Genomic DNA, 24,071 nt, shown 5'->3' with positions numbered 1-24,071 from the left:
TTTCAATTCGAAATTATTTATTGGTCGGAGTCATTTCAAGTGTAATTAATATATAACATAACCAACCAATCATCTGCGACTATCCATTCAGTCTGCTTTCCCATTCGCCTGTTTCTTACTCCAATCACCGAACACTGTTCAAATGCAAAATTCATGATGTAATGTTAATCCACCATGTCGCAACAGGAAAATAAAGAAGCAATAACGTGCGAAATTTCGTTGTGGAAATGATAAATCTGTATTCCTGCCTCGTTACTCCGTCACATGTCGTCGTCGAGAATCAGCGAAGCATTCAAGACAATAAAAAAGGGGACGGTTTTGTTTCATGAACAAGGCAGTATCGCTGTTTTACCGACTGATCGAATCCCTATCCCCACTTTATCAAGGTAGCATCGACATCTCGATTGCTGGTGGTGCAACTGCGAGAGTAGCAACAGAGCGGATGAAAGAACGAGAATCATTGTTGGATGAACAGTGGTATCGTGGTAGACTTTGGGTACAGCTTTGAAAGGGTAAACTGGAAGTGAGGAAGAACGGACGAAGAGAGGTGCGTCAAGAGAGAAAGAGAAAGCGGACGCGTGTGGCAAGGTCGGTGTGTGGTGCGTGCGGTGCAGTTACGGGCTTTATTAAAGTGCAGTCGGCCGGGTTGAAAAACAATCGACGGACATAATACGGCGCCCCGTGAAGTCCGATGTCTAGTGCTGAGGTGGTGGAGAGTTCCGTTGACCCCCCAGCTAAGAAGCGACGCGTTGCTGCCACCACGGGAGGAGGCGACGACGATCCGACGACGACCGCAGACATGGCGAAAAATGGCTCGACGTCCCGGGCTACCACCGAAATTGACGAGGGTCTATACTCCAGGCAGCTCTACGTCCTCGGCCATGACGCTATGCGTCGCATGGCATCCTCGAATGTCTTGATATCCGGTCTTGGCGGACTCGGCGTCGAAATCGCCAAGAACGTCATCCTCGGCGGCGTCAAGTCCGTTACCTTGCACGATGACGCATTGTGCCAGATTTCAGACCTCGGCTCACAGTTCTATCTTACCGAGGCGGACGTAGGTGAGCGGCTTGACCCGCGAAATACATGAATCCCTCTTCTACAGAAATTATTATTTTCCAACGTTATTTTGATGCTCAAAATTTATCCATCCATTTTAATAAGATTGCGCGATCTTACGAGGCGATGATATAACGATATAACCAATTGTCTTGTTCATCGATATTATCGTAAAAAATTTCTTTAAATAGATGCGGGTTGTGTCTCGTGTAAATCAAATGCAAATGGTAGAAATTGTATGGAAATTTTTGTGACTGTGTAGCTATGTATATGTCTCTGTATAAATTAAATTCTTATTATGTTATAACTAAATTGTTGGTAACAACAATTTTCAATAGTATTAGAAATATTCAGAAGATATTTATCATTTAAAAAAGACTAAGCAATTAACCTCCACGTTATTGATCAATTTCATTTTTGTATGACTCACTTAAAAGTTATATAGTTAAGCACTATATACAGACATGATTAAACAGTAAAATTACATTACTGTACTTTCTTTTTTAGGTAAAAACCGTGCTATTGCTTGCTGTCAACGCTTGTCTGAGCTGAACAACTATGTCCCTACATGTCACTACTCCGGGCCGTTAACAGATTCCTTTATTAAGAAGTTCAAGGTTGTGGTTTTGACTGAAACTCCATTGAATGAACAATTACGTATCTCTGAAATTACTCATGCAAATGATATAGCACTTATTATAGCAGATACCAGAGGCCTATTTTCTCAAGTCTTTTGTGATTTTGGAGAAAAATTTACGGTAGTTGATGTCAATGGTGAACCACCTGTAAGTTCAATGGTTGCCAGTATTTCACAAGATACAGAAGGTGTTGTTACTTGTTTAGACGACACACGTCATGGCATGGAGGATGGTGACTCTGTCACCTTTTCTGAAGTACAAGGCATGACAGAACTAAATGGTTGTGACCCAATAAAGATAAAAGTTCTTGGTCCATATACTTTCAGCATTGGGGATACATCTAAATACTCTGAATATATTCGGGGTGGTATAGTAACACAAGTAAAAATGCCAAAGATCTTACAATTTGCTTCATTGAAAGATGCTTTGAAGACACCAAAGTTCCAGATAACTGATTTTGGAAAGTTTGACTATCCAGAACAGATACATTTGGCTTTTATTGTATTACATAAATACGTAGAAGCAAATGGACAATTACCTAGACCATGGAATCAAGAGGATGCAGACAAATTTCTGAACCTCGCTAAAACTGTTAAAGAGGAAGTAGGCAGTGAAACGGAAATAAATGCAGAGCTGCTTGAAATATTTGCAAAGATATGCTCTGGAAACTTAAATCCAATGAATGCTACCATTGGAGGAATTGTAGCCCAAGAAGTGATGAAGGCCTGTTCTGGAAAGTTCCACCCTATATTCCAATGGTTGTATTTTGATGCCATTGAGTGTCTACCTGCAGATCGTTCTGAACTTACAGAAGAAGATTGTCGTCCTATTGGATCACGTTATGATTCACAGGTTGCAGTTTTCGGCCGCAAATTCCAGTCAAAGATTGGAAGCTTGAAATACTTTGTTGTAGGAGCTGGAGCCATTGGGTGTGAATTGCTCAAGAACTTTGCAATGTTAGGTGTTGGTGCTGAAAATGGTAGTGTAATAGTCACTGACATGGATTTGATAGAAAAATCTAACTTGAATAGACAATTCTTATTTAGACCATCTGATGTTCAGCAATCCAAATCATCAACAGCAGCTAGAGTTATAAAAAGTATGAATCCTGACATGAAGGTGATTGCTCATGAAAACAGAGTATGTCCTGAAACAGAGAAAGTATATAACGACGACTTTTTTGAGGTTTTAGACGGGGTTGCGAATGCGTTAGATAACGTTAACGCCCGTATTTACATGGATCGTCGTTGTGTATATTATAGGAAGCCCCTCTTGGAATCTGGTACATTAGGTACAAAGGGTAATACTCAAGTTGTTGTTCCATTTTTAACTGAATCATACAGCTCCTCCCAAGATCCTCCGGAAAAAACTGTACCAATCTGCACGCTAAAGAATTTTCCCTATGCTATAGAACACACTTTGCAATGGGCTAGAGACAATTTCGAAGGTCTATTTCGCCAAGCGGCGGAGAACGCCGCTCAACATATATCCGATCCACAATTTGTGGAGAGAACGCTAAAATTACCTGGAGTTCAACCACTAGAAGTATTAGAATCTGTTAAAACAGCCTTGGTCGATGAAAGACCAAAAACATTCGCCGACTGCATCGCATGGGCTCGTTGCCACTGGCAGGAACAATACAGCAATCAAATTAGACAACTTCTGTATAATTTTCCGCCTGATCAAGTAACATCCAGTGGTCAACCATTTTGGTCTGGACCAAAAAGATGTCCCAAACCACTCACATTTAATGTTAATGATCCACTACATTTAGACTATATTGTAGCTGCTGCTAATTTAAAGGCAAAAGTTTATGGTATTCCTGTTAACAGAAACCGAGATGAAATAGCTAGAATTGTTAGCACTGTGCAAGTGCCAGAATTCACACCGAAATCTGGAGTGAAAATTGCGGAAACGGATTCACAGGTACAAGCGTCCAATGGTAGCGGAAATATAGATCATGAAAGACTCACTCAGTTACAAGAAGAATTACCAAGGGTTGAAGATCTTAACGGCTTGGTAATATATCCGCAAGAATTCGAGAAGGATGACGATACCAACTTCCACATAGACTTCATTGTGGCAGCTTCGAATCTCCGTGCTACCAACTACAAAATTACACCAGCTGACAGACACAAGAGTAAACTAATTGCTGGTAAAATAATACCAGCCATTGCTACTACAACTTCAGTAGTAGCAGGTTTGGTTTGCCTCGAGCTTATTAAACTGACTCGCGGCGTAAAAGATCTGTCTGTTTATAAGAATGGCTTCGTCAACTTGGCTCTGCCATTCTTTGGATTCTCAGAGCCAATTGCTGCGCCAAAACTAAAGTACTATGATTCAGAATGGACCCTCTGGGATCGATTTGAAGTGAAAGGGGAGTTGACACTGAAAGAGTTCTTGGATTACTTCAAAGAACATCACAATCTGGAGGTCACTATGCTCTCTCAAGGTATTTGCATGCTTTACTCGTTCTTCATGGCAAAGCCTAAATGCCAAGAACGTATGGGTCTTCTGATGTCTGAAGTGGTGAAGAAGGTATCAAAGAAGAAATTGGAAAGCCATATACGTGCGTTGGTATTTGAACTTTGCTGTAACGATGTTGATGGCAATGATGTGGAAGTTCCATATGTTCGCTACACTTTGCCGTGAAATACGTTGATGTCACCAGGATAACGAGAGATATCTACTTAACTGACTTAGCCGTAGTAATTTCCACAAATTTCTATTTTACAATACGATACAAGAGAATATTACTCTTTCTCTATGTAAGGTTCTCAAAGTTTAAAAAAAGAAAGGAAAAGATTCATTTCTATCGTCGATGCTTTGTAGCATTTATAATAGCAAGGAATCGCGGGATCCACGGAGTTCATCTTACTATGATCTCCCTTTTTCCTGAATGTCGATTTCAGGGCTGGAACTATTTGTTCCCTTTTTCATTCATCACCTTTTGCTATGTTTATCCTAAATAATTTCAATGATAATCGTAAAATATGTTCTTAGTTCTTGTCTTTCTTAATAAATTATATTTTCAAAGAAAAAGATGATCTAACTCTAAGGTAATTCGAACTGTTGATAAAAGAGGTATATGAAGATAAAAATTTGTACAAGAGAATCTACGATCTTGTGCTGTTTATAAAATGATAAAAAAAGAAAAAAAGGGAGAGAAAAAGAATATGAAAAGGTTGCAAAAAGTTTAGTCCATATTGGATCATAAAGGGAATTGTCATGGTAAGAATTTTCTTTGGGACTCACACACTTCACAACTTAATGTATAGGATCAAAATGTAAATTACTGGATAATAAACTTAATGGTCCTTAGACGAATAATTAACACATTTAATATAGACCGCAAATAAACATAATAAAAAGAATCGGACGCAAATGTATCTTGCCTTTGTCGTATCGCTTTTCATTTTCTATTTACTATCATTATTTTCATGAATTAAGGACACGCACGAAATTAAAGAAAAATATCACAATTGCTTCCCCTTCCTTTCGTTATTATTCTTAATACGTGCTTGCTATCGAACTCGATATTTTAATATTTTATGTAATCTATACGTTATTGATGATTTTTCATTTTGTCCGCTTTACTTTTTTTAATCACCGAATACACTATTGGCTAAGGCTGTTTGTTGTTATTAAGGGATATTGCATTTAAATTTGTAAGAACAGATGTTTGAAAAGAAGCTTCAAAAAAATAATTGCACACTTTAGATCAAGGAATACGAGGAGAAAAAAAAGGAAGATATTTTGTTAATTTTAGGATAATGCGGATATTTATTGTATTATTTTATCAATAGATAATAAATAGATGTGTTTGGATTTCAAGAAATATGAGAAATATAGTAATGAAAATAAAATTTGAAACGGCGTTTTTCTTTCCCTTATACACATGTTTCCTCCTATCTTCTTAATGAATAATTAAAATTTGAAAAAATTAAAAAATATTTAAATTTTAATAAATCGAACTTTGATCTCGTTTATTATAAGCTTTCATTTTTTAATCTTGCAAATCTTTAATGGTATATATTAGGTTCATCTATAAGATCATGCCATGTTCATTTTATATTAAATGCAAGTGAACATTTACCTACCAAATATGTCATACGTTATTCAATAGCTTTAGTCTTCTCTTTTTATTAAAATGTAAAATTTGTCAACAAATAAATATTGCAATGTAGAAAATATTTAATTATTTCAGATAGTCTCAAAGTTCCCGTCGCAAAAACATACTGAGTGCCATGTAAGCCATATATGGTCGATGCTGAACTTTCCAATTTAGATTTAGACTATTGTATGTTTATAATTTATATAAAATAAATGATACTGGATATGGTGATAATTGAAAATTGTTTCTTCCAGATTTTACTAATAATAATCTTTATTAAGCAAAAATTGGATATGTATTTTAATGAAAAAATTTGTAGCCTACGATTCAAAGGACTTCTATATCCTACAGTCTGTCCAACGAGACAAGGCAATGACATTTGAGTATCAGTCAATAGTTGTCAATAGTTGTAGCCAGTAATGACAGTAAGTCAAAGTCTCGTTTCGTTGGACGTAAGTACGGTTATATCAATGAGTGTCATTACTTGACGTTTTAATTTAAGACCTCAATATATCAGTTCCATTGACTGTACAAATAAATATGTAACAACCAAGTACTGAATATATATAAATTTTATCTCAGAAATTTTACTCAACGAATCTTGAAACTCGATTTTCTTGAAAACAAAGTCTAAAACGAAAAGACTATGTTATTTTTTTCGACTTATTTTTGCATATAAAACACCTTTCTGGTCAGTTGTGCCACTCGTTTTCAGGCTCTATACAAATTTCGATAAATATACCATGACCCTAGACCCACGAAATATGCGCGGGAACAGTACAGCAAGATAACCATAAAAAGCCTTAAAATGGCACAACGTAGTATAACGTATGTAATTTAACAAAATAACTTATTCATTATTTTAATATATTTATAATATTTCTTCTTATTTAACAGGTTATTTTTTTCGAAAGCAAGTACGAAAGATAAGACTGAACCTAATAATGCAAGGTACGTGGATTATTTTATCCAAGTACGATTATGTATACTCGTATTGCGTTCAATTTGAGATCAATTGTATTCAATAATACTTATTCGCGACCTGTGATATTTTTAAGTAAACAATTCCAATTGAATAATGCTTTTTCCCCTATTGTAAATAATGTTCTTAATCGGATACTCGCTAATAGCAAAATTGTAAAGAATGGAGACCAAAGCAATTCGGGTACCCCTAAACGAAAAAGAGACGATAGTGGAGATAGCAGTGAAACTGCCAGGTAATTAAATTTAATTATAGAAATTGTTAGGAAATGGTTCATTATAATTGATAGGGTATTTAAAATTTCATGTATAATATCAATATAAGATCTATCAATCTATTTCTTTTTTAGTCCACCTATTGGAAATTCCTCAAGGAAGAAATCAGTCTCAAAATCTCCGTCACCACTAAAGAAAGAAAATGGTAAACTATATTATGTAATTAAATAAATGTAATCTATATTTTCCAGTTTTCTTGATGTTATACCTATATTCTAGGAACACCAAAAATTAAGCTATCACCAATAGCAACAACTAAGGAAAAGGAAAAAAGAAAAAGTAAAACTCCACATACTGCTACTAAAAAGAAAAGAAAAACCAATGAAGTAAAAAGTACCCCTAAGAAGAGCGATGCAAAGAAGAAATTGAAAGATGTGTCAAGTGATGAGAACCAGAAAGAAAATGAGTTGACTGTAGAAAAGAAAACAGAAACAAGTGATGAATTTGAATCTTCAAAGTCTTCGCCTAAGGAATCTAAAACTAAAAAGAATGTTAAAAGTAGTGAAAAAAAAGCTACTAAAAAAAGGTCAAGGATAATAGCACCTGTTGATTCCAGTGACGAAGAAGAACATAATCTGGTATATAGATATATATATTTTTGTACATATTTATATATGTATATACATATGTATGACTATTAATACATATTGATTAATAGTTGCCAGAAAGTCCCAAAAAAGCAAATCTTGATGTGGAGGAAAATAACCCAGTTAACGAAGAAGAAAATTCTGACGAGGATGTTCTAGATAATCAAAAAGACAGTGAAGAAGAAGAAAAGAAAAAAGAGGCTAACGTAGAGAAGCCTGCGAAAAAGATACATAATTTTTTTGGTATTTAATTTATCAATATGTTACTAAATAAATAAATAACTATCTTAACAAACTTTATATCTTTCAGCTCCAAAAAAGAAAGAAAGTACAAATAATACTGATAAAGATAAGAAAAAGTCCTCCAGTCACTCTTATAAACCTAGTGCCTCGAAATATGACCCAATAAATGATGCATTTTGGAAACAGGGAGAAAAGTATGTCTCATATTTTTTAATAGTGTATCATTTGTTGCAATGGTAAAACAATTGTTTAATTTTTTTAGGGTACCATATATTGCGTTGACACGTACGTTGGAATTGATCGAAGATACAAGCGCTCGATTAAAAATAATAGAAATTTTATCAAATTATTTCCGATCTGTAATAGTTTTAAGCCCAGATGACTTACTTCCAAGCATATATTTATGTCTCAATCAATTAGCACCTGCTTATGAAGGTAAACATTGCCAGATATATACGTATATCGTTTTCTTCTTTTGTTTAAATATGATAACCTTCTTTTTAGGGATTGAATTAGGGGTGGCAGAAACAAATTTGATGAAAGCTATAGCGCAATGTACTGGTAGAACATTAGCTCAAATTAAAGCAGACGTCCAAACAGTTGGGGATTTAGGCATCGTGGCAGAAGGAAGTCGTTCCAATCAAAGAACTATGTTTCAACCTGCTCCACTGACAGTATCGATTGTATATACTAGGCTGAAAGAGATCGCACAAATGACTGGTTCTGCGGTATGCATCTATTAATTTAGAGCAGTGCTGTTCCATTTACATTGGCAGGACGCGAAATGCTCGTTCTTCAATTGACGAATAAAATGTGTGTGAAAAAATGAAACTATCAGATTCGTTTATCTCTCTTTGAATTTCGTAAAGCTAGTAACCAGAATACGGGCATATAAATAAGGACACGTAAGAGTTTTTGCTTATGGACGGCACTGATTATAGTTAATTGTAATTACTTTATACCAGTATTATAATCAAACAATTTCAGAATATTTTTATTGTAATCATGTATTTATTCTTGCAGTCTTTAACTAAAAAATTGGATAAAATTCAATCGCTTTTTGTAGCGTGTCGTTTTACTGAAGCCAGATACCTCATTCGGTCCCTAGCCGGCAAACTTCGAATTGGTCTAGCAGAACAATCTGTGTTACAAGTAAGTATTAGGTTGTCCGAAAAATTTCTTTCATTTTATGAGGAAATAATGGAAGCACAACGTTTTTTGTTTTATATTATTTTGTCGAATTATGTACGATCCATTTTGTTCTGTTGAGATAAACACCGCAACATTTGAAGGTGCACTGTTGTAAGAAACACCTTTGCGAAAGAAAGACACTTTTTGGACAACTAATATATTTATGCAAAATGATTTTTTCATTAAGTCATCTAAAGATAATGCTACAGTATGATACAGAAAATTTGGTAAAAGATATATGCTTATAGGCTTTGGCACTAGCGTGTACTATGACACCACCAATACAAAGTTATCCACCGGAAGTTTTAGACGTGAGTAAGAAAATGTCAAGCGATGCCTTTAAACAAAAGTACGACGAAACTGCGCTTACTCTTAAAACAACATATTGGTAAGAATTTGTTTCTATTTTAGATACCAGAATTGAATACTTTTATACGTGTGATAATAATGTTTATTTTCAGTGAATGTCCAAATTATGACAAAATAATTCCTGTTTTACTAAAAGAGGGGATTGAAGAATTACCGAACAAATGTAAAATTATACCTGGCATACCTATGAAACCAATGTTGGCACATCCTACTAAAGGTGTGCAAGAAGTATTAACGCGTTTCGATGGATTGAAATTTACTTGTGAATGGAAGTACGATGGAGAAAGAGCGCAGGTTTATTTTTCATAATTATATATATTATAGAATGGAGGTAGTATGTTACAAGGAAAGAACATATTTAACTTTTGCAAATATTTTGCAGATTCATTTAGCCGAGGATGGTAAAATTAGTATTTACAGTAGGAATCAAGAAAATAATACCAGCAAATATCCTGATATTATAGGAAGATTTAAAAATACTCAAGGTGAAGAAGTTAAAAGTTGTATCCTTGACTGTGAAGCAGTAGCCTGGGATAACGAGAATAAACAAATCCTACCTTTCCAAATACTCAGTACAAGAAAACGCAAGGTATGCAAAATGCATAAAAAATTATTTTGAAAATGTTACATATATCTTTGTCGCCCTTAGGATGCGAACGAAGCAGATATTAAAGTTCAAGTATGTGTGTTCATGTTTGATTTATTGTATTTAAATGGAGAACCACTGGTACAACAACCTTTCATAAAACGTCGTGAATTATTGAAAAAGAATTTCAAAGAAGTAATTGGAGAATGGAAATTTGCAACTAGTTTAGATACTTCGACTATGGAACAAGTGCAAGATTTCTTAGATGAATCAGTCAAAGGTTAGTCTCTATTTAATTGTAAATATTTCTAAAAAAAATATATAATTATATTTAATAGGCAATTGCGAGGGCCTTATGGTGAAGACCTTAGAACAGGATGCAACATATGAGATTGCTAAGCGTTCTCGGAATTGGTTAAAATTGAAGAAAGATTATTTAGAAGGTGTGGGTGATACATTAGACGTGGTTGTCATTGGTGGCTATATAGGGAAAGGAAAAAGGACAGGAACCTATGGAGGATTTCTTTTAGCTTGTTATGATCAAGAGAATGAGGAATATCAAAGTGTTTGTAAGGTAAATGTCATTAGCTTCATTGCAATGTTTTAAACGTTTGGATAAATATAATTTTAATCTTTTACATGTTTCTTGCTTATGTAGATTGGTACTGGATTCAGTGAAGAAGACCTTCAAAAGCACACAGAGTTCTTCAAAGAACATATAATACCACAAACTAAGTCCTACTATCGTTATGACTCGTCTCTCGAACCTGATCACTGGTTCGAACCAGTTCAAGTGTGGGAAATTAAATGTGCAGATCTTTCTTTGTCACCTGTTCATAAGGCAGCCGTTGGTATTATTGATCCAGAGAAAGGAATATCTTTGCGATTTCCACGTTTTGTCCGCATTCGCGATGATAAAAACAATGAGGATGCTACCTCAGCGCAACAAGTTGCAAATATGTACAACAGTCAAGAGCAGATAAAAAATCAGACATCATCAACAAAAGTAGTTGAAGAAGACTTTTATTGAATCTAACGTTTCACTAAATTTGCGTTATGCGGATAAACATACCTTCATTTTGTATAAGGTGGACTGTTTTATAATGTACCAACAATTGAAATATTTTGTATGTAGATGATTATTGTCTCAATGTATGTACTTTTTTTACACATACTACAAAAAATTGTTTTGAATTTATAGATTACTATTCAATAAAAACAGTTTATTATACCATTGAACTTTTAACCTTTCCATACATAACTTTTAACTACGTGGTAGACTACAAATCTTAGTAAACTCTTTTCATTCTTTTTGATAAATTGTTTCATTGAATTGGATTTCTAACCTTAACTTTTTGAATGCAACGAAAGTTGATCAACAAATGATGTCGGGTACAATTAATCAAAAATTATTTTATAACACTGTATTGTCACAAGCTTTCTCCCCGGATGGAAATTATTTATTGGCTGGAAATATTTACGGAGATATTTCAGTTTTCGAGTAAGTAAATATCTGACTTAAATAGTCAATAGTATGTAAATACAGGTTATGTCGACGTCAAAGAGAGCGTATAAACAACATAATATAAGTAGTAAAAACTGATAAAAGCTTTTGTTCAGTATTTAAAAATCTTAGGTAATTTCAAAGTTAAAGTTATAATCTAGTTTATTCTTCAGTTAAAAGAATTTCTTTTTGTAGGTTATTGAAAGCTCTAGGACCGCATAAAGTCGAAGAAAATGAATTACAAGGCCCCAATTATCATTTCACTGCACATCCCGATCAACAAGTGGAAAGTATGATTTCAACAGACAATTTCTTAGTAACAGGAACATCAGGAGAAATATGTGGATGGGATTGGAAAATAGTTACTTCGAGTAAAGCTCCAAAAAGCAAAGTATCATGGACCATACAACTTCCAGTTAATAAGTAAGATTATATGATAAAATTTTGGATGAACGATGTCGACTATCAATATTTAACATCAGTTTATTTTTAGGGACAGTTACGAAAAACCAGATGTAAATTATTTAGTATATTCAAAATCAAATAACATTCTGTATGCTGGTTGTGGTGACAATAATATTTATGTAATTACTCTAGAAGATGGTAGAATATTAAGAAGCTTAGAAGGACATACAGACTATATTCATTGCCTATCCTTAATGTATGTATAATATAATCATTAATAAATAATACATAATGTAGTTTGTACATGAAGTTTTTCACTTTTCACAGGGGTAATCAATTAGCTTCATGCGGTGAAGATGGAACAGTAAGGTTGTGGGATTTACGAAAAAGAGAAAATACCAATATATTAACTCCTCATTTAGTAGACAAAGTTGCCAGACCAAGATTTGGAAAATGGATTGGCGCCATAGACTTCACGGAAGACTGGCTGGTACATACTTTTTTTTTATTTCTGCAGAACGTATATTTATTTTAATGTAACGATTAAAGAAAACCTGATACATAATGATTATTTAGTTATGTGGTGGTGGTCCAAGTTTATCTTTATGGCATATGCGTACGATGGAAGCAGCTACTGTGTTCGAGCTTCCGGATGAAGGCATCCACGTGGCAAACATCTACGAAGAGCGTGTAATAGCTGCTGGGACGGCACCTCACGTTTACCATCTAACTTATCAAGGAGAAATGTTAGCTAAAGTGCCAACTTCCAGCAATACCGTATATAGTATTGTATATCAGGAAAATCCACAAAAAGTGTTCAGCATAGCCGGTTCCTCGAACAACATAGACATCTGTACGAACTTTAATTACCGCGAGTTAATGTTAAAGTTTGCTTAATAGAAATAAAATATTACAACAGAAAAACCTACCGATTGATTTACAGAAGAAAGTGATCTCATTATGTATGTATATATATATATATATTTTTTTTAATAAATATATTAATACAATATGCATTTTATAAAACATGATATAAAACTTTTTACAAATATACAAGTATCTGTTTGTTAGTTGTGATTTCTTGTAACGCGGTCATCCTCAGCTTCGGGTAGATTCGACTAATAGATCATTTATGAAATATGTATAAAGAAACACAGTTAACATCCGTCTAAAATTAGTTGGAAACTTAATAGTAAGTTCTCACTGTAAGGAGCATTATGCGTTTTATTTGGAAAAAAGCAAAGTTTAATGAAGAAATCGAACGTAGAAAAATGTTAAATGACAAATGATGCGGTGGTAGATAATACAATGATAATTTTTTTTCCGAATGGTATTGAACGAGCAACTAATTTTAGACAAACAACAGCAACGTAAGAGTCATAGGAAGCCATGACCTGCTATCACCGCAGGTATAAAGCCCTCTCTGCCGTCTCGCGAACGGACCCAGAACCAATCACTGACGTGATCGCTAAGTAGTGCAACAACGTCACCCTTGGAGACGCTCAAAGCGTTCCCACCTTGACCCTCATAATCGCTACGTATGACGAGTAAAGTATGCCGAGATCCTTTGGTTCTAGCGTTCGCCGCGGCCCTGAGGTACAATCTGTCGACACTACGTTCTCCGCAGGCTGACACTGCGTCCCTAGAACCTCGTTTTACCCTTGGATTTCTGCCTCGAGCTCCGCACTCTGATCTTGTATCTCTGAGCTTTTCCGTATCAGTCATGTTACCTGGAAGGAACAATAAACTAATGAAAAATGAATTTTAGAACCGATACTGTTGGAAATGAATTTTTAAATTACCTAAGGGACGAGGAAATACGTCTGTTGAATCCTCCCAACATGGTCCTCTGGTTGGTTGCGGTAATATCCCCAATGGCAGACAAGCTGCGTACCCGACGTACCCTTCCTGGCCGTGTGGAGTTTGAACGTATAGCCAGGTTTGGTTCTTGAATACAGCATTCACCACTGTTCCAAGAGGGAGAGCCATCTCGTCTTGAGTACCACCTTGAGTCTGGTACAGGACGGATGGAAACGAGAGGACCACGGGAATATTGGCAGGTTTCTCTATAGAAGCCTAAAGACGTGGAATATTTTCCAAAGTAACGTTGTAGAGGCCATATCGTCTCGTTGTTAATAATCGAAAAAGTACTTACTTTGGTGAGATACGCATCAAGATCGGCGATTTCGTAGCCAAATCTGCTCGGAGGTCTGGGTTTGTGGGACCGTTTGGTTCTTCGATGTCTGTGTTTCTCTCGGCCACTAGGCGTGGACGTTGACTCACGAGATACGAGAGATGGTTCGGACACTGCCCTCTTAACTTTCTCCTTCTCCTTCGTCTCCTTTAGCCCTGAAAATTCCTTTTCTGACTGCTTCTCCAGAGGACTATCCAACGATCTCTCATTGGCCAGTGCCTCCTTGCCGATAGCCTGAAAGGAGGACGATAATAAACGTGAATGTAAATTGTTAACGCGTTGTGTTTTCCACGTTGAAAGATGTTAATTAGAAGAGAACCTTTTCTTGAACTTCCACCTTCTCCGTCCTCTCGATCTTCTCTATTCTATGCAGAACTTTCTTTTCTCGCTTCTCCGTGTCGACATTCTCCTTACAACCATCTTTTTCCTTCACGCTTTTCACACTCCTCTTCGAGGACCTTTCCTTACTGTCTCGTGACAAGCCCTCTCGATCGCCGTTCCCACCTATACGAAGATAACATTGTTTCTTAGAATTCTACGAAGTAGCAAAATTACCGGTAATTTATGATATTTATTCTTATTGCATGCAGCTCGTGTCATTTCTCCTCTTTAGGAATCAAGTATACGTATACACGACTTAAGTTTCTCAACTGGTATTGCTCGACCTCGATTTTCTGTACGTGGAATATCGCCTGATCCAACTTTTCCATTGCGTAACTGCTATTTAATTTAATTTTCATACAGTTAGGTTTTTACTTCGCCTCGAATTTCATACGCGAGGTTCCTATATTTGGATTATTGCCTGACCCAATTCTGACCAAACCTCTATACTCGACCCGTTACTCGATCTCTTCGGTTCCTCCCTTCACGTGCGAATTATTATTTGACGCAATTTTTCCACATTCGGACAATTGCTCGACCCCCAGAAGGCTTTACGTTCGAACCAAATTCCTCGCATCTAAAGCATTGACGCAACTTTTTTACGTTTCACTCGTACTCCGTTATAACGAAATCATTGCTCGACCATGCTTCCCATAGAGTAGACTATTTCTTTCACTCATATTTCACGGACCTGCGTTCCCATTTGCGGAAGAATGACTGTTGTTGGACGCAGGTTGCTGTTGCCCGCGTAACACCCAGGTCAAAGAGATTTTGGGGCGCAACAGGGTGCTTGGCCGTTGCCCCATGCTCCTCGGAGGTACGAAGGGCGTCGAGGGCGTCGCGGGCGTCGGCGATCTGGGCGGTGACGGCGACCTCGACGAGGGTGTCACTACCTGCAAAGGACAGTCCGCCACCAGGTCCACCGTCTGCACCGAACAGCCATGTTCCTGTAATTCGAACATCCAACGTTTAATTCGCTTTTACGCGTCGGGGAAAAAGTCTTAACATCCGTCAACATTTGTATCTTTCGGTTTCTGTCCGCTTTGTAAGAGGAAAATACGTCGTGTTAACTGGTTGGTATAACCAGCTCGAAACGAGTACCACGTGTGCTTCTTACACGAATGTAAATAGACGTGGCTGTACGGGAAATGAGCGCTATTCAAGAGACTAGTTTGCGTTACAGAAGTGCACTTCCCTTTACAAGAGATAAATAGAATGACTACCGGCTGAGGTTCGTGAATAATCAAAGGACGTTTTAGAAGCGAAGTGTAAGCGTAGATCATTCAGAAATTGAAATAGGAGGCTCGTTAGAGCTGTTGTTAATGTAATTTCCAACCCTGGCAAAACCAACTCAATTGTTCACTTGATTGTAGCAATTTGTAGTTCGCGCGATTGCATCAATTGAAATATTCTATTTTTCTGCCGTATGAAAAATTTGTCCAGTTTATGAACGTGTTATTCATTGAACGAGATTTATAGGAGGTACGTTAGGAGGTACTAATTCATCCGATCTAAAACTGTACAATTTCCGTATCTTCAACCGTGAACGCTTTAACGAACAAACAAAGTAATCGGAGGATTATTTTTCACGTCACTTTTCATTTTTATACTCGGTTTTCTCGTCAATTTCGATCTTTACCGTAATAATCGTACGAGTCACGCGTTAATCTATCAAAGCCATAGGATTTCGTCGCCTTGTGGATTATGCAATGAAACCATTCGTAATAACGATATTCTAATTATTTCCAGCCATATAAACATATTTATTTTCATACCTATTATATGTATTACGCGTACTTATTAAATCTTATTATTTTTAATAAATAAAATCTGTCGTGTAATCGGACACTACGTATCTATGACCAGTCTGCTAAGGGTTAAACGAACAACTTAAAACTCGGATCGCACGTTCAGCATTTCCCATAAGACGATCTTGTGCCCACACCCGCATGCCTCTCTAATTTATTAAACGACAAACGCGCTAATAACGAGCCGTTATTACTCGTCGCTGTTACTTACGACAACAACGTCCATAGGTTCGTTTGCTCAAGATAGAATATATATTGCACTTCCGCGAGCTTGTGCCACGATGGGTCGGATCGCGGTAAATCTCTCGCCTGTGCAGCTCTTTCTACAAAGTGGATTATTAATTCGTCTCATAGGCGTTCAATTAGCCCGCGGGCCGGCTCTGGCGGAAATGAATTATTCGTCGACGCACGCTTGTCCCCGGCGTGGTTTACCGTGCCGTGGAAATTTACGGCTGTCGCCTCGCATAAATACCAGCCATGGCCACCGTGAAATTTACGAACGAACGTCACGGACCGCCTCGTAAAATTTCTATGCCGCGGCCTCCTCTTTCCAACTCTTGGGTCTCGTTCGTTTTCATAGGAAACAATGAGACCCGGAAGTGGAGGACTCGCGTCACCAGGGACACTGCGGTCTCCCAAGAATCCTGCTGTGGTTGCGGTGGTTAGAAGCATTTTTCTTCGTTAGATTAACACACTTTTAGCGAGATTCCAAACTAGGAACAAGCACGACGTTCTGCGATTATGGCAAGAGCTAGGATGTGTCGTATTATTTTCGTTATTAATCGACGTAATTTAGAAGTTAACGAGAAAGTGAAATAAAATTAAATTTTGTCTAACTATCTTGTTCAGTTAGCGACGAATTAAGGCTGACTAAACAGGTCGTTGACTATAGTCGTTTAATCGTAGCGTATTCTGAACAACTATAACTGTCTTCTGTTACCAGAGAACTAACCCCAATCAATTCAACCCTCCGTACCTTTCCGACGCTACCGCAGAGACATCGATAACGCGAGTATCAAAAATTCATAGATATTTATCTTTCTCTTGCGAAAAGAAAAATTCTGTATCGAAGAAATACGAAACTGGAGCTGTTGTTTGATAATGTAAGAATCGATACGATAAGAAATTGATATTGCATTATACAAAGATTCTTCTAAGAGTTTCACATTAAGAGAAGAATCCTATTCTTCTCGCGTTACAGCGTTTAAGCCAATCTTCGAACAAGTCTTCCCTTAAGAAAAGAATTCACCTCTTGCCATATTATTTCATAACCGAAACCGATTTACCATTACATAATACCATAACGAAAATTCCAAAGAACAACACATTGGCAATCTATCAAGAAAATAACCCTCCTTTTCTCGTATTATCCTATAGCTGAAACCACTTTAATTCTATTACGAAAATTCATCTAAAAGAACAACCCGTTCATTTTCCATTAAGAAAAAAGCTGCTTCTTTTTTTCTTCTGGTGTAATCGCGCGGCTCCCGGCTTCAAGCACGTTTCCATTAAACGAATCGGGGCTCGCGACTATCCGTGCAATCTTTCAACAGCGTTTCATCCTCTCGCGTGGACCGATCTCCGAAGACATTCACGTGGCCGTTGGACCCGGGCTGCAAACGCGTTCCTATGAATTATTGCACCATTAACGTGAATAATCGCGCCGGCGGGAAAATTATATAGTAATTTGTTCACGGCTGATCGAATACGTCGGGAATTTTATATTCTCTCTTTTGCGAAGGGGTAATGAAGCGGGTTAGCCCCGGGGGAAAAACGCGCTTTGCAACCCCGGGACTCTCGTGGCCATGAAAAATGAAGACGTTTCACCCGGGCCGGGCTTTCGATTTTACGCGGTGAATGGGCCGGCTAAGTAGCCATTCTGATGCCCCCGGAACGCCGTTATAATTTATACCGAGCCCTTTGTGTTACGCGCCACGAGATGATTCTTCCGGTGATCGGCCGACCGATTACCTCGAAACTACTTTCACCGTTCCTTTTTTTCCTTTTTCTTTTTCAAATGTATCTTTTTCCTCGGTTAACACGCCGACTGCCAACAGTGGTCATCGGCGATCCACGTTACTCGATTTTTTAGGACGACCGGAACAGGATAATAAATTCCATGGATTAACAAATTTTCAATAACGCGAATGTTTTGGATAACGTAATCAAAAAAAAAAAAAAAAAAGATGCGCGAGTATAACGTTTTGCGAGAGTCAAATAATAATTTCTTGCACCTCTATAGACTATTTGTTTAAAAGGTGTTCGGTGATACAGAAATTCTAAGCCGATTTCTGTTTCAGCCTCTAGGTCCTGCGGAACACTGGTGATTTCTAGTCGGTGATTTCCAATTTTTTTTTTCAATGAGAAATCGAATTTTAATTTAGAATATTTTGGAAAAGTTAGAGAAATGTACAGATGAGTGTGCTTGCTCTAATTCTAGATATACCAAAGTATATCTGTAACGTTTCGCTAGCCTTGAATTAAATAATTCATGAAAAAAGTCGATAAGGGACATTTCGTAAGCGATAGCGTTCAGATCTTCGATTTCTCAGAACGTATAACAAATACACGGGTATAATAGAACCGAAAGACGCGTCTATTTATCTCTACACAGAACGAAAAGATCGGAAACTGTATATCAAATTGTACGAAATAATGGGTCTTTCCTTATCTTTCTCTTTCTCTTTCTCTGTTGAAATAAACATCCAATATAGCTCTAAACCAATCGGAATAGGGACACAGAACTCTTAGCTGAAAGATAACTCACGCGATACAATAGGAACGGCAGGCGCGCAACACGCCCCATAAATCCTTGTGGAAGATGCTGGGATCGGTACTAACCAGGACCGTGTCCTCGTTAACTTCGATTTCAATAAGCGCCGAACGGCACGCAAAAAGGTGGAGACAAGACGAAAGAGAAGCGTTTCACTCTCGAGTAATTAGGAATCTACTCGCCTGGTGGACTAATCAACTGGTCGCAGTCCTGAGAAAGAAATAAGTCTGGGCAAGGTGGAGAAGAAGGAGGGTCCGGTTTAAGTGACAGAAAGGCTGGTCCATGGCGCGAAGGAACACGCGAGCTAGCCCCGGGTGACAAGTTAAAAAGGGAGAGAACGTGATGGCGGCGCGAGCCCAGGCAGCAACCTCCTTCTTCTTCTCGGATCATGCTAATGAAATTCTCAAGATATCTATCTCGCGCGCCACTGTGTACGGGACATTAGTTTAGCGTCTCGCTCGCGGCCACCTCGATCTTATCTGTCCACCTTGGACGCACGGTATCAATTTCCCTGGAACGTGAAACGCACGGACCATGTGGTTCGTCACCCGATTCGCGTTTCACGAGTCTCGGCTACTGGTTGCTCTCTTCGGTTGGCATTGCTCGGCGTAGAAATTGATTGGAACGTGTTCACGTACGCACACACGTAGCCGCTGATTTAGTCGAGCGACGAGTAATTCAGTAGGTTAACGTGTGTGGACGCTAAAACTTGCCTCGTCAGACGTTATTAATAGAGCAAATTTGTATCTGAAATTCGTATTAATATCCTGCACACTTTCTACGTAGCAGGCGATCTTGTGGCGTTTACTCGTTACTTGGTTAAACTGGTGGACGTGTCTGTACGAGCTTTTATAGCTGGTGACTTTTAGCCTTGGAACGTTACAGAGGGGTGATACGTTTTCTTACTTGAGATTCTTTCAGCCGTTTGCGAGAGACGCGTGTCTTCGTGGGTTTGATGAGATCGATAGGTTAATTGAATTATGTTGTTCGATCAAGTTGCAATTTTTACGGATGGTCTTGCAGGTAAATGGTGCTTTCGGTCTTTGTTTCTAGTTTACGATCATGAGAAGCGACATTAATCGGCTGCTTGTACGAAAAGAATAGGACGCTCGTTCATCACCGTACACCTTTAGTCGCTTAGTCGATGATCTTTGAATCAACGTGCCGCGGCATTCCCACAATAACGAAGCTGAAGATGCAGAAAATGGAATCGACGAGTCACGGCATAGAGACGTACATGAAGACGTTGCCACTGACTTATGCACCTCGCATGCTATTGAGATCCTTTGATCCCGCCGAATCATTCTTACGAATACGTCATCAAGTCACGCGAGGCATTAACGAATTTTTAATTACCATAGTACTCCCCCTTTCTCACAGAAGTTTTAATTTCTAATGACGAAACAAAACGATTCGTCATTGACGTAACATCTAAGGGAGCTAACTGATATTTGCAAACTTATTCAACTTCTGGCACAATCGAAATCTCTAAACATCCCTCGATTACGATTTCCACGGACAACGTTCGAATTTTCCACCATCGTATTTCACCGTTTTCGTAAAAATTCCCCAACAAAACGTAAACAATTTTCTTTCCTCAGACACACGACCGTTGAATTAAAAAATACAAAATTATCAACGATTCGAACGTACGACTTGGAACGTGTGAAATTCGCAGAACTTGGCAACAACTTTTACAACGTGAATCCGAGTCCTCGTGAAATCGCGATCGGTGCAAAGGTCAGCCACTCACGCTGCTCCGGAGCAAGGGAAGTGGAGGCTGGATGGGCCAAATTGCAAGTTACTCGAGCGAACCCTGGCTGTGTCTTCCTCCACTTCCTCTTCGCGAACATCACGTACGAAAGAGGAGAGGAAAGAAATAGAACGAATCGAATGGAACACTCTGGGGAGCGTGAGAATGAAGATTCTGCCGGCGCGGCTCCGAACCTGTGATTGATTTAAAGGTCACGCGTTTCCACGTTTTTACTCGCGTGTTCGCAGATCGTCGTTGGTTCCCTTCCCGGAATATTTAACCTCTTCGACCTTTCCGGCCAAGAGTTTCTCTCGTAGCCCCGTTCCCTGTTGTCCGAACGTCCATCGAGTAGACCCTCGGCTTTCCTCTTCCCTTTCGTTTCGCGTCCGCCTTTCTCCGCCGGCTGGCGCGATGTTAATTACAACCTCTTAGCTCGAATTACCGTGCACGCCACCACTTTTCCCATCCCCTTCACTCGATCCTCTCGCGTTTTCGTCTGAATCGTTCCGTTTCTTCGTTTCGAATGCTTCTCACTGCTAGAGACACGGTTTCAGCGTGTAATCGTGCAACTCGAGCCCTGTCAGCGCTAGAAATATCGTAATTTATTGTATCGTGTTTATTCCTTTCAGCCTGGTTGCCTAGAGATCAAAGCTTGGTTTTGTATAGTTGACAAACGTGAAACGAAACTAAAGATAAACTTACAGATATCTACAATAGCGTAAAGATATATCGATTCTTTGGTTATCCCTCTATCTCTAAACACTTTATCTTCGCATAAACATTACTCCCATTCACTCTTCGTTCATCCGTTTATTCATTCTTCGTTCGTTTGTCTACTTTCTTCTTCTGCCTGTACTTTATTTCCTAATAATTGTACTTCTCTTCCTTCGCTCTTGTCTGCTGTTATCATGCAACCTTCTTTCTTTGTTTCCTCTTTTTCCTATTGTCAGCGGTACGACTAGTGATATCCCTGCTATTTTTCGGGATCTATAAAAATTGTTTAAAAGATTTGTTCGTCGCCTCTGAAGAGGACGAACGAAACCGCAAAAGGGCTTGATTTTGCGAGGGTGAGAACTCGAATTACCGATGATTCGGTATGATGAATCCGTACGCTGTAGCGATGACTACGCGTAGCAAGAACGTATAATATTTCACAGATAAACTCTGAGAAAATTCAAGTTGGTCTGATCTTTATTGTAACATAAGATTAGATGGGAAAGGAACCGTATCTACGATAGTTGTGAGGCGGAACTTTGATGCTTGCAACATCGATACGTTATTCCTAGTAATGGCCAGGAAATTCTCTTTGCAGCGTTATCCACGGGCAACATTAGCGAGAAATGTCGCGAACGCGGCTGCTTCTATCTGCGCGATCGACAAACACTGTAATCGATATACAGAGGAATTCTCTATAGTATACTCAAACCACTCTCGATAGATTCAATGAATTAGAATTTCCATTTCCTTGGCAACAAAGTTGGAATTAACGAGCTTGCAACAGGACTACTTAAGAAAACCAGTTTAGAGAATTTACTATTCCACTTAAATGGTCTTGATTGTTCTTCCAATGTCATTAGTCTGTTCTTAAACCACTAGAATCTTAAACGATTTACTCGAATGATCTTTAAATAACCTTAGCATGACCTTCTCCTATGTTCAAGCGATCTCGTGACTTTGAACGATCTTTCATTCGAACGATCTCGATAATTACATGTCTTTGTCACGTGCCAAATATTTTTGTAAACAGCTTTCGTGAACAATTTTCAGTGGTTTATCACTCCGTGAATTACACTTCCTTCAAATATCCGCTACTTTTGGTTATTATCTTCAATTATGTTGTTGTATGTGTTACATAATAAAATATATGTAGTATCGTGGACAAGGGGTGCCTGCGGGGTGTCGTGCGAATTATAAACAAGCGGTTGCTTATGGGGGGAGCTAAGACAAAAGACGCGAGGCTAAGACAAAAGTCAAGGGGTTGCTGAGGGACATAAACGAATTAACAGCAGTATGAGTTGAGAAGTCAGAGGGAGCGAATTGCGTTGTCGAGATAGTGTTGCCAGTGTTGTCGAGAGAGGGTTGAATCCGTGGTGACGAGAGTTGCAAATTAGTTACCTAGTTGTCTTAATTGTAATACGTTATTGTGATTAGTTCACGTTAAACAACCATCGTTTCCTGTTTAATCAATATCCGTTTAATCAATGTATCGTAAATAAACTAATTGTAGTAGTAAGATACTATATATATTTATTTATATATCACCGCCTTTACACCACATCCTCGACGTTTCAATATTGTTTGCTTAAACTGCCACGACACTCAACCCCATTCTCGTTTCGTGCCCTCGTAAAAAGTAATTACGACGTCTAGTTTGATCTCCAAACGGTGCTCGAATGAACGGTTGTTAAACCGTTTATACCTTCGTTTACTCGCGGAACGCAACAATCTAGGATATTACGACGAGGTCTCTCTTTTTTCTTACGTGTTACGTTAACCGTGCGATTTCTTTGTCTACAAAACGCCAAGCCTTTCAATACGTCATCACTATATCACAATTCAATCAGACTGACTGCGAATCTGGAAGGTTCAGAGAAATTAGACGATATTTCCGGGATTTTTGTATCGAGTCGCTGACAGATTTTCATCTGATTTTATTGTAAGACGGTGAAACAACGAATGGAAAGTTTTATGCTTCGATAAAGTATTTTTCCATTTGCCAAATTTCTAGCAGATAAATTTACAAGAAACTAAACATATTAAAATTCCCCCAAAATTGCACGACCCTGCTATTTTCCTCGTTTTCCATTCGAGTTTGCATCTCTTCAGATATCTCTTCGCTGAAATGTTTCATTCGTAAGAAACATGGGACACACAAAACCGGATATTGAAAGATTATTTACGTTTTGGTAATACCCATTAAAATGTAACATTCATTTCGGATCGCATAGACAGCAGGAAGAGGAGGAGGAGGCGGAGGCGAAGGACAGCGAGAGGCTTAAAAGGAACTGATCGTACAGAGATTTAAAAGATTCATTCAAAAGGGATTAAGCAAGTTAAACTAATTGAGAAATCAAAGTATACGACGAAGAAGTTTCCAGAGAGTTGATCGATCTAACCAAAGTACAATACTTCGTACAGCGATCACGAAGATATTAAAAGTCCAAGATCAACCCCCACCCGTTTCTATACAAACTGCTGGAGTGTCACGA

General features: G+C 38.1%; 4 protein-coding genes across 8 annotated transcripts in view; 3 read left to right on the top strand and 1 right to left on the bottom strand.

Moving 5' to 3' along the window:
- Window positions 1–381: 381 nt before the first annotated feature.
- Window positions 382–5,543, top strand: LOC117235496 (ubiquitin-like modifier-activating enzyme 1). Its single transcript, XM_033497584.1, has 2 exons — window positions 382–1,061; window positions 1,567–5,543. Exons 1-2 carry the CDS (start codon window positions 692–694, stop codon window positions 4,347–4,349), a joined length of 3,153 nt encoding a protein of 1,050 aa, XP_033353475.1. The 5' UTR covers window positions 382–691; the 3' UTR covers window positions 4,350–5,543.
- Window positions 5,544–6,223: 680 nt separating this feature from the next.
- LOC117235497 (DNA ligase 1) lies at window positions 6,224–11,184 on the top strand. Of its 3 annotated transcripts, none has more exons than XM_033497586.1 (16): window positions 6,224–6,263; window positions 6,527–6,639; window positions 6,709–7,028; window positions 7,143–7,213; window positions 7,288–7,646; window positions 7,727–7,898; window positions 7,966–8,092; window positions 8,161–8,333; window positions 8,403–8,626; window positions 8,922–9,050; window positions 9,338–9,477; window positions 9,551–9,752; window positions 9,841–10,047; window positions 10,108–10,324; window positions 10,383–10,618; window positions 10,703–11,184. In XM_033497586.1, exons 3-16 carry the CDS (start codon window positions 6,793–6,795, stop codon window positions 11,072–11,074), a joined length of 2,865 nt encoding a protein of 954 aa, XP_033353477.1. In that variant the 5' UTR covers window positions 6,224–6,263; window positions 6,527–6,639; window positions 6,709–6,792; the 3' UTR covers window positions 11,075–11,184. The 3 variants fall into 3 exon arrangements, with proteins under 3 accessions (XP_033353477.1, XP_033353478.1, XP_033353476.1); XM_033497587.1 differs by lacking the exon at window positions 6,224–6,263 and having other exon boundaries at window positions 6,280–6,639; window positions 6,709–6,762; window positions 6,942–7,028; XM_033497585.1 differs by lacking the exon at window positions 6,224–6,263 and having other exon boundaries at window positions 6,280–6,639.
- Window positions 11,185–11,315: 131 nt separating this feature from the next.
- On the top strand, window positions 11,316–12,963 carry LOC117235504 (THO complex subunit 6 homolog). The gene is made up of 5 exons (XM_033497602.1): window positions 11,316–11,545; window positions 11,744–11,971; window positions 12,042–12,209; window positions 12,281–12,443; window positions 12,530–12,963. Exons 1-5 carry the CDS (start codon window positions 11,427–11,429, stop codon window positions 12,848–12,850), a joined length of 999 nt encoding a protein of 332 aa, XP_033353493.1. The 5' UTR covers window positions 11,316–11,426; the 3' UTR covers window positions 12,851–12,963.
- A 41-nt stretch (window positions 12,964–13,004) lies between these two features.
- The window catches only part of LOC117235502, an 83,259-nt gene continuing 72,192 nt past the window's right edge, over window positions 13,005–24,071 (bottom strand). For 2 of the 3 annotated variants that reach the window (XM_033497596.1, XM_033497597.1), the window contains exons 5-9: window positions 15,220–15,475; window positions 14,467–14,651; window positions 14,109–14,381; window positions 13,756–14,029; window positions 13,006–13,683 (exon numbers count right to left, since the gene is read on the bottom strand). In XM_033497596.1, the coding sequence (XP_033353487.1) occupies window positions 13,331–13,683; window positions 13,756–14,029; window positions 14,109–14,381; window positions 14,467–14,651; window positions 15,220–15,475 (1,341 nt within the window). In that variant the 3' untranslated portion in view covers window positions 13,006–13,330. Of the gene's footprint in view, window positions 13,684–13,755; window positions 14,030–14,108; window positions 14,382–14,466; window positions 14,652–15,219; window positions 15,476–24,071 lie in introns of all 3 variants that reach the window. The other variant, XM_033497598.1, reaches the window with a different exon arrangement.

Source organism: Bombus vosnesenskii, unplaced genomic scaffold (assembly GCF_011952255.1).
Source record: "Bombus vosnesenskii isolate JDL3184/JDL3185 unplaced genomic scaffold, Bvos_JDL3184-5_v1.1 scf7180000013316, whole genome shotgun sequence".
NCBI lineage: Eukaryota > Metazoa > Arthropoda > Insecta > Hymenoptera > Apidae > Bombus > Bombus vosnesenskii.
Note: the sequence above shows the minus strand (reverse complement) of the source record. Positions and strands in the feature narration are given on the sequence as shown.